The sequence below is a fragment of the Oculina patagonica genome, chromosome 11 (assembly GCF_052425735.1).
Source record: "Oculina patagonica isolate OP01 chromosome 11, crgOcupat, whole genome shotgun sequence".
In the NCBI taxonomy this organism is placed as follows: domain Eukaryota; kingdom Metazoa; phylum Cnidaria; class Anthozoa; order Scleractinia; family Oculinidae; genus Oculina; species Oculina patagonica.
In genome coordinates, this window is record NC_135768.1 from 18,288,536 (window position 1) to 18,300,904 (window position 12,369).

The following is a 12,369-nucleotide window of genomic DNA, read 5'->3' on the forward strand; positions in this document are numbered from 1 at the left end:
AAGCTCTTTCTATCATTTGAAAGCATTTGGTGTAGTGGTTATAAATCCTACGGGATAAAAGGACGCCTTACTTTGAAAGAATATTATTTTGGCAATCAACAGCAATGCTTGCGGAAGAAATTCGCAAATACGTAAGTGCATAAACTACATCGTTGAGACATTTAAGTCTTTGCACTGTGGTAGGCTTTGTATAGTAGTAGAGTTTTTGAACACACGAGCATTTTTGGTGAAACGTTTCACCGTTGACGGCATCGCTGTAAACAAGTTGTTTGTAATTTGTTTACTTATTTGACCGGGCAATTTGAATTCGGTGGCAAACAAGCTTCCCACCACTTCAAAACGAGTCATACGGCATGTAAATAAACGGTACTTACACAAGATCGATTTTCTCGAGCAATTGTAGATTCTTGAAAGGCATACGACACAAATATTTTTTTCATTTGGGCTAAATTACAGAATACAGGGCGACCTATTTTGCATGTCATTAAATACGAAACGCCTCTATTGTGTTATGTCTCGTTCTACAAAGGGGCCCGCCACCTTTAAATGAGGTGGTCCAAAGTGGCCTTGGTTGTATTGAAAGTGAAATGGGCCTTTTCCACGCGATGTTCCCACAAATCCACCACAACGGTGTATAATATTTATGCATTGACTGATTTTGACAGGACAAATCTGACAAACAACGGAATTTTGTTCTTGAATATACCGGTCTGGCCAGCCAGTTCTGATGGAAAGCGCCCTTGGTAACACATACAAGTGATATGCTACGCTGTGAAATCATGCCTCATTTTCATACCGTTGGTGGATGTGTTGATAACGGCTCAGTTAACCAGTTAAAGCATTGATCACATTTTCCCATAGTATATACTCAATATTAATAAAAAACATAGAAATGAACAAAAAAAATATAAGATTCTAAGCCTGGTTCATACATGCGACGCAAATGCAAGCGACGCTCACACGTAGAACGCAAACGCAAGGAACGTATAATACGCAGACGCAGTTGAAGATGGCGGACAAGTCACGCTTCGCTTGCTTGCGTTTGCGCTTGCATTTGTGTTAGCAAAGGAAGTGCAAATACAAGCGCAAGCCAGGTGCAAGAAAACTTGCGCTTCTATTTCTGTTTGCGTTGTGCTAGTTCGCACGTGTTTTTCCTTGTTTTTGCGCTTGCATTTGCGTTTCTGTTTGCATCGCTCGTGTGCACCACCCCATAATACTGAGGCCTCGAATCTCTCAAGTGCTTGTAATTGAAATGACTGATTAAACATTATCTATGGTTATTTCCCATCAGGCAGGAAAATCAAAGTGAATGTAACTTACGAAGATGAAAGAAAGATGATCCAGTCAACGATTTTGGAGTGATTTCAGTTACAAGGTGAGGGCTTGTCTTGAGCTCGTTTGACGTCATAATTGTCAAAATGGCTACGCGCGGGAATTAGAAAACCCAAAATGGCCGGCACTTGAAAAATAAGTTGACGACATTTGTTACAATTAAGCAAAATTTTTTCATTAGCAGTGGAAGCTTTCGTTTTAAAATAAAGGCAATTAAGTGCATGAACGGTTGATGTATCATCTTCATCATTATCATCATCATTCGTCATTTATTAGCCACTTTAAGATTTGAATATTACAGTAATAATTATGGTAAGGCGAGGAGACCTCCAAGAAACCAACAGGCTTATAGAGGAGGCCACCTCGGTTGAGCCCCAGATGTTGTGAAGCTTATGCATGGGGTCTCGAAAGAAAATTTTTAAATGTTTCTGGGTCCGCACAAATTCGTTCGACTTTCTCGCGTCTAATAGGCATGTTGCATCTCATTAAGTAGATTTGGACACAAAGAATACAAGTCGTTGCGTAATTGAAGGGACAGAACTAGACTAGGTATTACGCTGTGTATTTAGTCGTGGAATAAACTGTGATCTAAAGCAAAGTGTTTTGTGCAACATGGTAATAGCAGTATTTTCAAAACATTTTATTTACAAAAGCGTAATACAGAGGTTTTGACAAGAAAATAATCAGAATTGCCAAGTACAGTAAGTGTAAAAGTATATGTGACGTTATTGTGCATAATTTCAAGCGTGATTAGCCCGGGCGCATTACGAAAGGGCGGCTTTTTTGTGGATTTTTGTATGCTTTTTTCCCGGGGGGGGGGGTACTCAAAAAAGTTTTATACGGGGAGGCTCCGCCCCAAGTTCTAACCCCTTACCCTTTTATATACCATTTTTGACAGAAATTGTACCCTCTTCGTATACCTTTAACTGAAAAAAGGTACCCCTTTCATATACCTAAGAGACATGGCGTGGACTTAAAATACAGCGTTTTCTTGTCATTTTTATGTAGCGCTTAATAAATTAAAATAATACAGCCATAAATTGCCTCTGTTCGAAATATTTTAATTAAAGGCCCTTTTAAATAGCCAAATGACAGATTTCCATACCCTTTCATATACTTAAACTCGTGAAATCCCTACCCTTTTATATACCTGAAGCCTGAAAAAGGTACCCCTTTCGGGCGGAGCCTCCCCGTATAGGCCATTATAGGGAGTACCCCCCCCCCCCCGGGGCTTTTTTCCCAAAGTAGAACAAGAAACAATCGTCGGAAACGTAGATTTAGCAAGCAATCATGAATATAAACAATCATTATGACATTATACGGAACTGTTGCGTATAAACAAGATTTTTTTGCTCCTAAACGGGTATAGGGATTCTCCATTTCCAAAGTTTGACGAAAATCTTACTGTAGGCTCTATTTCAGAGGAATAACCTTAGTGTGAGTAAACTGATAACTGAGTTAAGATTGAAGTATTCGTAATAAATTTTTGCTATAAAACAAAGCACGATACTGTCGGTGTCATTGCTGTCGAGCGTCATGCTTGCTAAATAATGACCAGAAATTCTGGTATTTATCTTTCGTCTGATGGCCAGTAATTGTATCCATTCCCCTCCTGTTCTGCCTCTTCTTCATTCGGGAGCTCTTCGTCTGCACGACTTGCAGGGAATGGCATCGACTCGTCCGCGTCCACCTCGCGTCCAATGTCTTCAATGCGTTGACTTTGTTCGTCTGTGTCACGTTGTATTTCATCTCCTAAGTTGGCCACCTCTTGACCTTGTTCGCCTATCCGGGAACTCATTTCGTCACCAAAAACCTCGGTTTGATGCGACAAATAGTTGACCCCACGCCCACCCGGAAGGACCGCTGGCACTGGTACATAAAAGGGATCGCCCGTTTCGATTTGGTATGGAGCTGGACGTGAATTGACTGTAATAAGAAAAACGCATAACACGTTTGTTACAAATTAACAAATTTCTGTCAAATAACCTTCAGTAGTAAATGCTCGAATTATGGACAACATATGCAAAGCATTCCGATTTATAATTCTGTTCCACTGTAATTTTTAAAACGCAGGTGTAAATTAAATTTATTGAATATAATTTGTTTAAAAGCACTCCTTGTAAGCACTTTATCAAAAACACAACTGACGCCTTATATCTTGTCAAAACACTTCAAAAGCACATTTCAAATTATTGTTAATTAGCAAAAATGAGTCAGACGTTTCAGTTGCCTTACTAATAATTCCTTAATCAGTATAAGACGCCTGACAACACGACCGTCCAAATCAAGTTATACTATGTTATAACAGGCCGCACGTAAAGTATTGACTACCATATCCTGTTTCTGGTGGTTATCGATTGAAAAAAAGGTGCCAGTGATATGCACGGCATAGTAGTTGCTCTAAAGGCTCAGTCAATTGCAACTGAAATGTCAACTTCCATGAACAGCTTAGCGGTATTCTCCGGCTGCTATAAGATTGTGCGTTGTTATTTACAATCTGTGACGACCTCTAACACCGCCTGGAGGCCATTTTGTTGATAAAACATTATTAGTATTTTTTCAACCTCTAAGATCTTACACTTTCCTGTCATCTTCGCTTCTCCATCGTTTGGACCAAGAAAGATCAAGAAAGAACCAAATTTTGCTTTAGACCTTGTCTCGGTTGCCTTTTCAAATCCGGAACGCTCATTGAAATCAAAAGTTTAGATCAATGAACATATACATTGTCCTGTTTCTTCGTCGAAGAATGTAAGAGTACAGGGGACTTACCTGGACTAAAACCCAGACCGGATAGCAACGACAGGGCCGCCAAAAACATGAACATTGTCATTCTTCATTGCAAGGTCTTCGTTTATCTATATTGGTTAGAAGTCAGGCGAGATATTTACCAGTTATCCACCTGTGTCACGCATGAGTGGTTCTCGAGTCTCAGTGATAGTTTTGTCTAGCAATACACAGAAGTAAAAATGTCTTTTATTGGGAATCATCGATGTTTCTGCCTGTACAACAAACCATATTAACACCTATACGTTAAAAATGTTGCTACAAAATTTACACAATTCCTTAATTACAATAATATTACGGTCTTAGGGAATAGGGAAATATCACTCAGTGTTTACACTTGGCTAATTGCACGCGCATTTCAACTGAGAACAAGATTGTGCCACAATTAATTCTAAACTATCCATATGCATCTTCTAACAGACGCTCACAAAGCTAAATTACAACGAAAACATGCAACTAGTCAAACTATGATTTTTACAGTTCACTGCGGTCCACTTTGTTTTATGTAGCATGTGCATTCTTGCAATATACTCTCCGTCTTAATGGACACATTGCGAACGGATCAGTGAATGTTAAATAAACCTTTCCTCGTAACACTTTATGACGCAGTAGATTACATCCCCGGGATGTACACCAAAATTATTTTAAAGGGAGGCTCCACCCGAGGTCTAAATCGCTACCTTTCATAAGCCTTCTTTCACAGAAAAGCTAACCATTTCGTTTAAGGACCTTCGATGGGAAAATGTCACCCCTTTCACAAACCTACAGAAGGGATACTGTATATCTTTCCTTAATTTTTCACTTATTGATCCCCTAAAAATACTTAAATGAATCGACAGTTCGGGTTGTTGGTTCGAGATATTTTAAAAGGTCCTCTTAAAATGACAGTTATCCCATCCTTGTATACACCTACACCTGAAAAAAGGTACCCCTTTCGAGCGGACCCTCCCCGTTTTGTCCACTAAAGGAGGTACCCTCGGGTGCTTTGACAATCATTGAAAACAGAAGTATTATTTCTTCGTAATAATGTCTTTCAAGTCATTTTAACCGCACAATTTTATCGGTCTTTATGAGGTCTATGTATCTTAACGGACAATTTTTTGAGCGGCGACGGAAAAGAGCATCGCTTACAGAGTCTTTTGTGAAGAGATGTTATTGATTTCTTGGTGGCTTTCAACTTTGAATCGTATGCATTTATTTTATGACCGGATCCATGACCAAGAATATACTTCTTGCTGCTTTCCTCGTGGTCCTGCTTGCTAGCGAGGTCTTTTTGCTTTTCAATATTCTTGAGTTTCGGCGTGTGTTCTGAAACATGCTTTTTCGCTGTATTCTCTTTCACTTGATGACTTCTGATCAAGACCACGTGTCCTCGGTCGCTGTCATAGTCACTGTTGCGGTACATAGTTGTTCTTTGGACGCCTTTCTCATCTAAAAGCGGCCTTGAAAGGAACTGTGACTCATCAAAATCATTTGTTCCAGACCTTAGCACTGAAGCAGCTTCGTGGATTCCTTGTATAATATTAGTTGATTCCCCTTCGTCTCTGAATTTCCCTCTATTTTTCTGCAGCAATTCCTCGGCTAGAGCCGCACCAAGCCCTCCTGAGGGTCCTGGTATAGGATCTAAGGGTGGACTTGCCACGCCGCTCTGTGCCATTAGCTTCTGATTTCCATTAAAGAAAACTTTTTCTTCCTCTTCCTGGGGAAGAACACCGTTTTCCTTCAAACCATCCAATTTACTCAAGAGACTGGCTCTTTCGTCCCCTAGCAGGCTTGAATGCTGCCTTATACTCCCCAATCCACCTCCACCGAGCATTTCATGAGATCTACTTGCAAAACGACTCATTAAACCAGGCACCTCTTCTTGGTTTGTTAATTGTTGGTCATTTTTTGGCTCAGGTACAGCAAGGGTTTTCCCATCAAGACTCTCATAACCATCGGGGGAGGACTGGGACGACTTTTCTTCAGATTTGGAATTCCACCAGCTCTTGTCAGTAAATGGACTGTTCTCGTATTCTTTTTGAGGCTGATCTCCTACTCCTGTGTCTCCGTATGAGCCATAAGAATTCGTGTTCCACTCGTTGCTCATGTGGTGCTGCCTTGGTGCACCTTCGTTGCCTAAACCTTCAAGTCCGCCACCGGTATATCCTACACTTTCGCTGCTGTCGCTTCCTCGAAACGACTTGAACCCTGGGAATAGAACAGGGTCTTCTGGGTAGATGTTGGATGTGTAAGGTGTAGGTGACGATGGTTTGTAGTACTTATGCCACTGGGTGCTACTTTGAATGAAGGACACTTGAGCTGGCGACATGGTGTCTACTCGGAGGCTGCCTATTTCCTTGGAAGGAGGCCTGTTAAAGAACCTGTTGGCATCGTGTGTCTCTGGACTGACCATGCTCTGCAACTTGTACTCGGCCTCATCAATTCGGCTTGTGTCTTCACCGAGCAGTTCCTCCTTCTTGGCGACATTCACTCTCTTTGGCAAACTGTGTTCTGTATATCTGCTGCTACCTAAGATATATCAATGTAAGCAGTTCAAATTAGACGCCAAACAAAAATAATAAAATTTTTTTTTTTTAAAAAAAAAAGGGAAAAAAAAAATTTTATTTTTCAAAAAAATAAAAAAATATAAAAAAAAAAAAAAAAACGTGCAAACCTTATCTTAACATGCAGTGAAAAATGCCAAGAGCACTGCACAGCTGCAACGGACAAAATGGCCGCACCTCCTTCCCAATTAACATGCACGCCCACTTATACAAAATTATTTCCGACCACTCGAATACAAAGATCAAGCTTCTGTTTTTAATGAAACATTTCATGCAGTAATGTGTTTTCCCAAATTTAGCGATGTTTATTACTTTTTGCTGGTGAACTTTTAACATGTTTTTTTTAATTAGCGACAAGTAACGCGATGCCCTTTATATTAACCTGTCTGCCTCTATTCATTAAGGGAGGGTCGGTTTTTTGACAGATTTTTCTATGAAGGGAAGAACAGAACTATGGCATGACTAAATCTGTTCTGACAACTTAATCTAGATAGCTTATATATCTTAAAAATCAAGATTATTTGGTATTATTCTTAAAAGAAATTGTTAAGGACAGAAAATTGATAATAGTCCTGTCGCGAGAATTTGGCACTATCAGAAAGCTCACATAAAGTGTAAAATTCGTCTTACTTACCATGCTTGTGGGAATAAATGGGAAACGCAAACCGTTGCAGCAGTAAAACTAATAACAGGTAATGCATGTTACAAGAAAAATACGATTAACAGAAGGATGCATTTATAAACTTAGGCAGGCCGGGTGTTTTCAACGGGTGTCGTGAACATCGAATTCACGACCGATTAATATTTCACACTTTATGACGTCGTCCCAGGACATTGATTATTTCGTCTGGGCAAGTTTGTTATGGTTATAGGGAGCTTGTTGTGATTTAAAGCATTTGTGTGCTGTTTTTATATTTAGTGTCGCAGAAAAATCATTTATTAAAATCAAAGATGTAGAAAAGAAACTACTTTTCGGTGAATTACGAAAAGTTTATTTTAGAACGGCCCATCGAATTGAGCAGGTGGCCTGTTTCGGTTGTTGACTTCCCTGGCGAAGATTATTGTTTCTTTCCGTTTTTATCACTCTTACCCTAGCAAAATCATATTTACCAAAAACATTTACTAATATTTACTGCATTTGTGTAAAGAAATATACCTAAGTATCCTTCAAAACGTCAAAAATTGTCTAGTCATCGAACAGGGAAGAAAACGATTTAACTATTACGATTTGACTAGATGCTAAGAAAATTTGGCCTTTGTGTAAATTTTACGAAATGTACGTCAGTTAATAGTTTTTAATAAAGACCCGGGATATACCAGAATTTCAATTCTGTTTTCCCTTTCACATTCACTTTCCAGGATACCTAGTCACGTGACCTTTCTTCTTATTACATCATTCGATTTATTGTTTAATTCTTCCTCAGTAAAACATGGATTCCTTTATCGAAAAAACTTAATTCTCGATATGCGAGAAATTAATCAACGTATTGTATGATTCGTTATGGTGTCGAAAACCAAATGGACTTCCATATTGTTTGTTCTACAAGCAGTGCTAACAGGTTTGTGATGTGAATTTTGGATGCTATCGTAACGGCAGATTATTTAAACGTTGTTTGTGTTTGCAATTGTTTACCAATGTACCCCAAACAGTGGCTCAACAAACTCGTTTTAGAAACAGAGTTTCCAATTTGTGCCTTCGCACATCGGTCAAGTTGATAAGCGATTAGAGAAATCAGGCCAACCTCCAGTGTCACATACGCATCGGTGCTTTTGTTATTAAAAGATGGCGGACATAGTTTGTCATGATCACTGTTTTCTTGATGGCGTGGGGTTATTGTAGCTACATAGCAACTAAATTGGCTGTATTTTGTATGGCACTGAACATCTTTGGGTGAGGTACACCCATGATATTGAAGTCAATTAACACTTTATTTGTTCCATAAGTCAGTGCACTTTATATAAACAATTCTCTGAAGTGGGCGGAACAAGTGAGGTTTTGGTTCCTTCTTCATATCCCACTTGTCGGCTTTAACTACGACTTAATAGAAATATAAACCAGCTCAATTTGAAAATAGTCGGGTTAAAGCAAATTTAGTGTCTGTATAGTGAGAATACAACTGTTGTGATTTGTAATCGCCTTAGGTGACAATATTATTATTTCAAGTGTGCAACAGCTAAGAAGGACTTTAAAACTGATCAAAAAGGTTAAAACCTTGAGATTATTATAAAAAAGCGTTGCCGTGGCTGTTTAGTAGCTAAGCAGCTACTTGATATATTCTTAATATCCTGCATTTTGAAAGTCGATTTCACGTTGTTGCACATATCTCTAACAACAGTTTTCCCTTGCAAATTTTAGCAACCACGTTAGCCAATGCAACCGTTGGTGAAGCTGGAGTACCCCATGCTACTAATATCACAAGCAAATCCCGCAAAAGGCAGGAGATAATATTCCTCCGAGATGATTTTACACACAAGAGGAATCGGGAAGGAGAGACTATGGCAAATATATTAAACCATGGGAAAATCTTGTCTGCAGAAGGAAAAGTTTTCAAAGGAGCCCCGAAGGCTGACAATTATGAGGATTCGCCCGCATTTCAGGGACCTGCACTTAAGGAACAATCTGCTAAGAAAGACAATGGACCACCTGAAATCAAAGAAAATGAGAAAAAGAGCGATGCTTATGAGGTTGTTTCCGATGGCAGCCACAATAGAAATTCTGACTCGATAAGCGAGGACGAAATTGGAGGCGAAAGAGTGGTTAAAGTAGGACATCCGCTCGTCAGACTCCATGCTAGCAAGGTGCATCATAGATCAGGACTCCACATTGTATCACTTGATGACGATGAGGAAGATAATCATGGAAACAATTTTCGAGAAAAAGACTTGAGACTGTACGGCTCGATTGGATCGCCATTCTCTCCAAGCTCGGTGAGGCATAAATCGCACAGATCTCGTTCTCGTCATCCATTTTATCAAAACGATTATATTCCACCAAATGTCGTATCGCTTTCCCAGGATGATTTCTCGGGGCCATTGCCAGGGAGTGATGCCCAAACCAGAGAAGAAATATTCCCAAATTTTAGAAGACGTGATCCTTTCTTCTTCTCTCAACCTCCGCAATTATCACAACCGGAAGAATTGATGCAGCGTTTTCAGCCAGTCAGTCCTAAATCGATGTCGTATGGTGATCGACCAAATATGCTTCTACTTCCAATATACAATGGTCGTGCAGATTCCAATCCCGCGCTAGTTCCCATGACTGCCCAGAGCGCTTTTCCGGCTTCTCCGCCTCAGTTCGGGGCTGCACCTGCCGAGTATAACTCTCTTCCACCAACAGGAGGCTTCCGCAATGGACTTTTATTTCAGCCGGCACTGCAGGTGCCTCAGATCCCGACACAATCTGTGTCTTCTTACATGCTACCTTCGCAGTCGGAAGGACAATTTTTGTTCAATAACCAACAACCCGATGTGCGGTCGTTGTACCAGCTTCAATCTCAGCCACAGATGCAAATTCCTCAAGTCCCCATGCCACAGCTAATACAACCCCAGCAAAGTATTATTCCAACAGATATGCAGATGGCACCCGAATTACTAAGTGCAGCAAGTCAACGAGAGATCGGTCCAGCAAGCCATTGGGTAGACGAGGACGGACGGGAGCGAAGTGAGGTCTTGGATCGTGACCGAGACATACAAGACAATGACAGGCCTAACTATGATAGAAACGAGGACGATGATGATGAAGAAGCTAGGCATGAAAGTGGTAGATACTATGATAGAGACGATGATTCCCAAGCAGACGAAAATGATGACGACAGAGCTCAAGAAGATCAAACGTCAGAGGATCAGCCGGAGCAGTCAGATTCTAGGGAGGACGAAAGGCCTTCAGACGAAGAGGGCCGGGAGACGGAAGAACCTGAGGATGAATCATCTGAAGATGCCAATAGCAGGGCTTACGGGACAAACGGGCCAGGGGAGGAAGACGAACAAGGTCCAGATGAGGATGATAGCGATGGCCAAGAGATGGAGCCGCAACAAGGCAGGTTTGCTCAACAGGGAACCCAACAGCAGTTCAATCCTCGAGCAATGCCCCGTGTCATGGCACCAACTCATCCCATTGGCTTTCCTAAGTTTCGTTCGCCTCTGAACACAATGGTCCCACCTCAAATGGACGCCCGAGCGTTTTCCAGGTACCAGCTGATGTCGCCTTCCTCGGCCCTTAAAGAACATATTTTACCTGAACCTCAAGAAGAGCCAAAGCACCCTTTAAAAAGACCTCATTCAGACCTACAAATTTCCCAGATGAGCACTGCAGAAGCTCAATTTTACGAAAATAAGGCAGCAATGGAACCAAACTTTTCACCGCCTATCGCTTCTAAAGACACCATTCCTGGGAAATCTCGGAAATTTCGGTTTGGACTCGGTAACGTGCTTATACGGTTGAACGGCAAACCATTGGAAGATTCCTCCCAATTACGAAGCAAGATCATAAATGGACAAATCATACAAGGCAAAGGAAAATTGATCAAATCAAAAGGACCAGTGCGGGTAAAACTTTCTCACACTAAGGACGCAAAGCATCTAAAGATAATTGACATTTTAGCACCAACAAAGTTCCATGTGTACGATACCAAAAGTAAGATCGGACGACCTTCCAAAAGCCTCTTAAATGACACAAATAAAACCAATACGAAGTCTGTCATTTGACAATAGCATAAACGTTTCATACTATGACGTAGATAAGAATAGTATCTATTTAATTTTCTAAATAAAAATTAAAAGACCAGGTCATTTTTCATAATCGTGCTGTATAAACTACACCAAATATACACATATCGTAGTGATTGAGTGAAGAAATGGGTGTAAAGTAAAGTAAGAGTCTTAGCGTTTGCAATACAGGTCGTTTGGATTATGCCGTAGAAGGTTTCTCTTGAAAAAAAAAAGGGGTGGATAAAGCTTTTAAAAAGCACGTATCATGCAGGGTAGATTTGTAATCATAACTATTTCGTGTTGTAATAATTGTAACACTTATTCAGTACATACATGTATTCAAACTTTTCTTTGGAAGACAAATGAAAAACAATTTCAGCTTTTAGCAAATTGTTATTGTTTGTCGGGTTCTTAAACTAATTTCTAGTAAAAACGTGCATTTAACGTTATCTCTTATAATCCAATCGTTTGCTTCGTTCCCGCTAGCTCGTTCTGTGTTCGTCCAAAACGTTTTTCTCCTGCCGTCTCGCTCAGGTACCGAGCGGTTGCGAGCGGTCTCCTTCCACCAGTGTGGCCCGGGTTCGAGTTCCAGCCCGGCGTAATATGTGGGTTGAGTTTGTTGTTGGTTCTCGTCCTTGCCCCGAGGGTTTTGCTCCCGGTTCTAATATCCAATTCGATCTGGAAACAGAATTACGCCTTGTGGGCAATTTTATACTTCACAGAAAATGAATTAATATAACCTAGCATTGCTACTTCTGAATATTAGTACAATTGACTGGTGCGACAATACAGGAAGTCGCGAACCAGTAGATGTATTTCCTACCGTGAGCCACTAAACGCTCAGATCTAAAGTAAAGCCAAGTGTAAAGCTGTCAATTTCCGCATGCGTCCTTTCCACCCTGCGCCATCCCTGCTCCCCCAAATGATGATAATAATGTTGACGACGACGACGACGACGACGACGACGACGACGATGACCATTGTGATCGATATAGGGGAT

The 12,369-nt window shown here is 40.6% G+C and overlaps 3 protein-coding genes across 4 annotated transcripts; 1 reads left to right on the forward strand and 2 right to left on the reverse strand.

The window, feature by feature from the left end:
• Window positions 1-2,568: 2,568 nt before the first annotated feature.
• On the reverse strand, window positions 2,569-4,209 carry LOC144630291 (uncharacterized). Its single transcript, XM_078488620.1, has 2 exons — window positions 4,102-4,209; window positions 2,569-3,258 (listed from the first exon to the last, which is right to left on the reverse strand). The coding sequence occupies exons 1-2, from the start codon at window positions 4,160-4,162 to the stop codon at window positions 2,903-2,905; spliced, it is 417 nt and encodes a 138-aa protein (XP_078344746.1). The 5' UTR covers window positions 4,163-4,209; the 3' UTR covers window positions 2,569-2,902.
• A 698-nt stretch (window positions 4,210-4,907) lies between these two features.
• Window positions 4,908-7,828, reverse strand: LOC144630079 (uncharacterized). The gene is made up of 2 exons (XM_078488360.1): window positions 7,297-7,828; window positions 4,908-6,627 (listed from the first exon to the last, which is right to left on the reverse strand). The coding sequence occupies exons 1-2, from the start codon at window positions 7,361-7,363 to the stop codon at window positions 5,174-5,176; spliced, it is 1,521 nt and encodes a 506-aa protein (XP_078344486.1). The 5' UTR covers window positions 7,364-7,828; the 3' UTR covers window positions 4,908-5,173.
• A 202-nt stretch (window positions 7,829-8,030) lies between these two features.
• On the forward strand, window positions 8,031-11,583 carry LOC144629487 (uncharacterized). Of its 2 annotated transcripts, none has more exons than XM_078487702.1 (2): window positions 8,031-8,221; window positions 9,019-11,583. In XM_078487702.1, exons 1-2 carry the CDS (start codon window positions 8,164-8,166, stop codon window positions 11,364-11,366), a joined length of 2,406 nt encoding a protein of 801 aa, XP_078343828.1. In that variant the 5' UTR covers window positions 8,031-8,163; the 3' UTR covers window positions 11,367-11,583. The 2 variants fall into 2 exon arrangements, with proteins under 2 accessions (XP_078343828.1, XP_078343829.1); XM_078487703.1 differs by having other exon boundaries at window positions 9,199-11,583.
• Window positions 11,584-12,369: the final 786 nt, after the last annotated feature.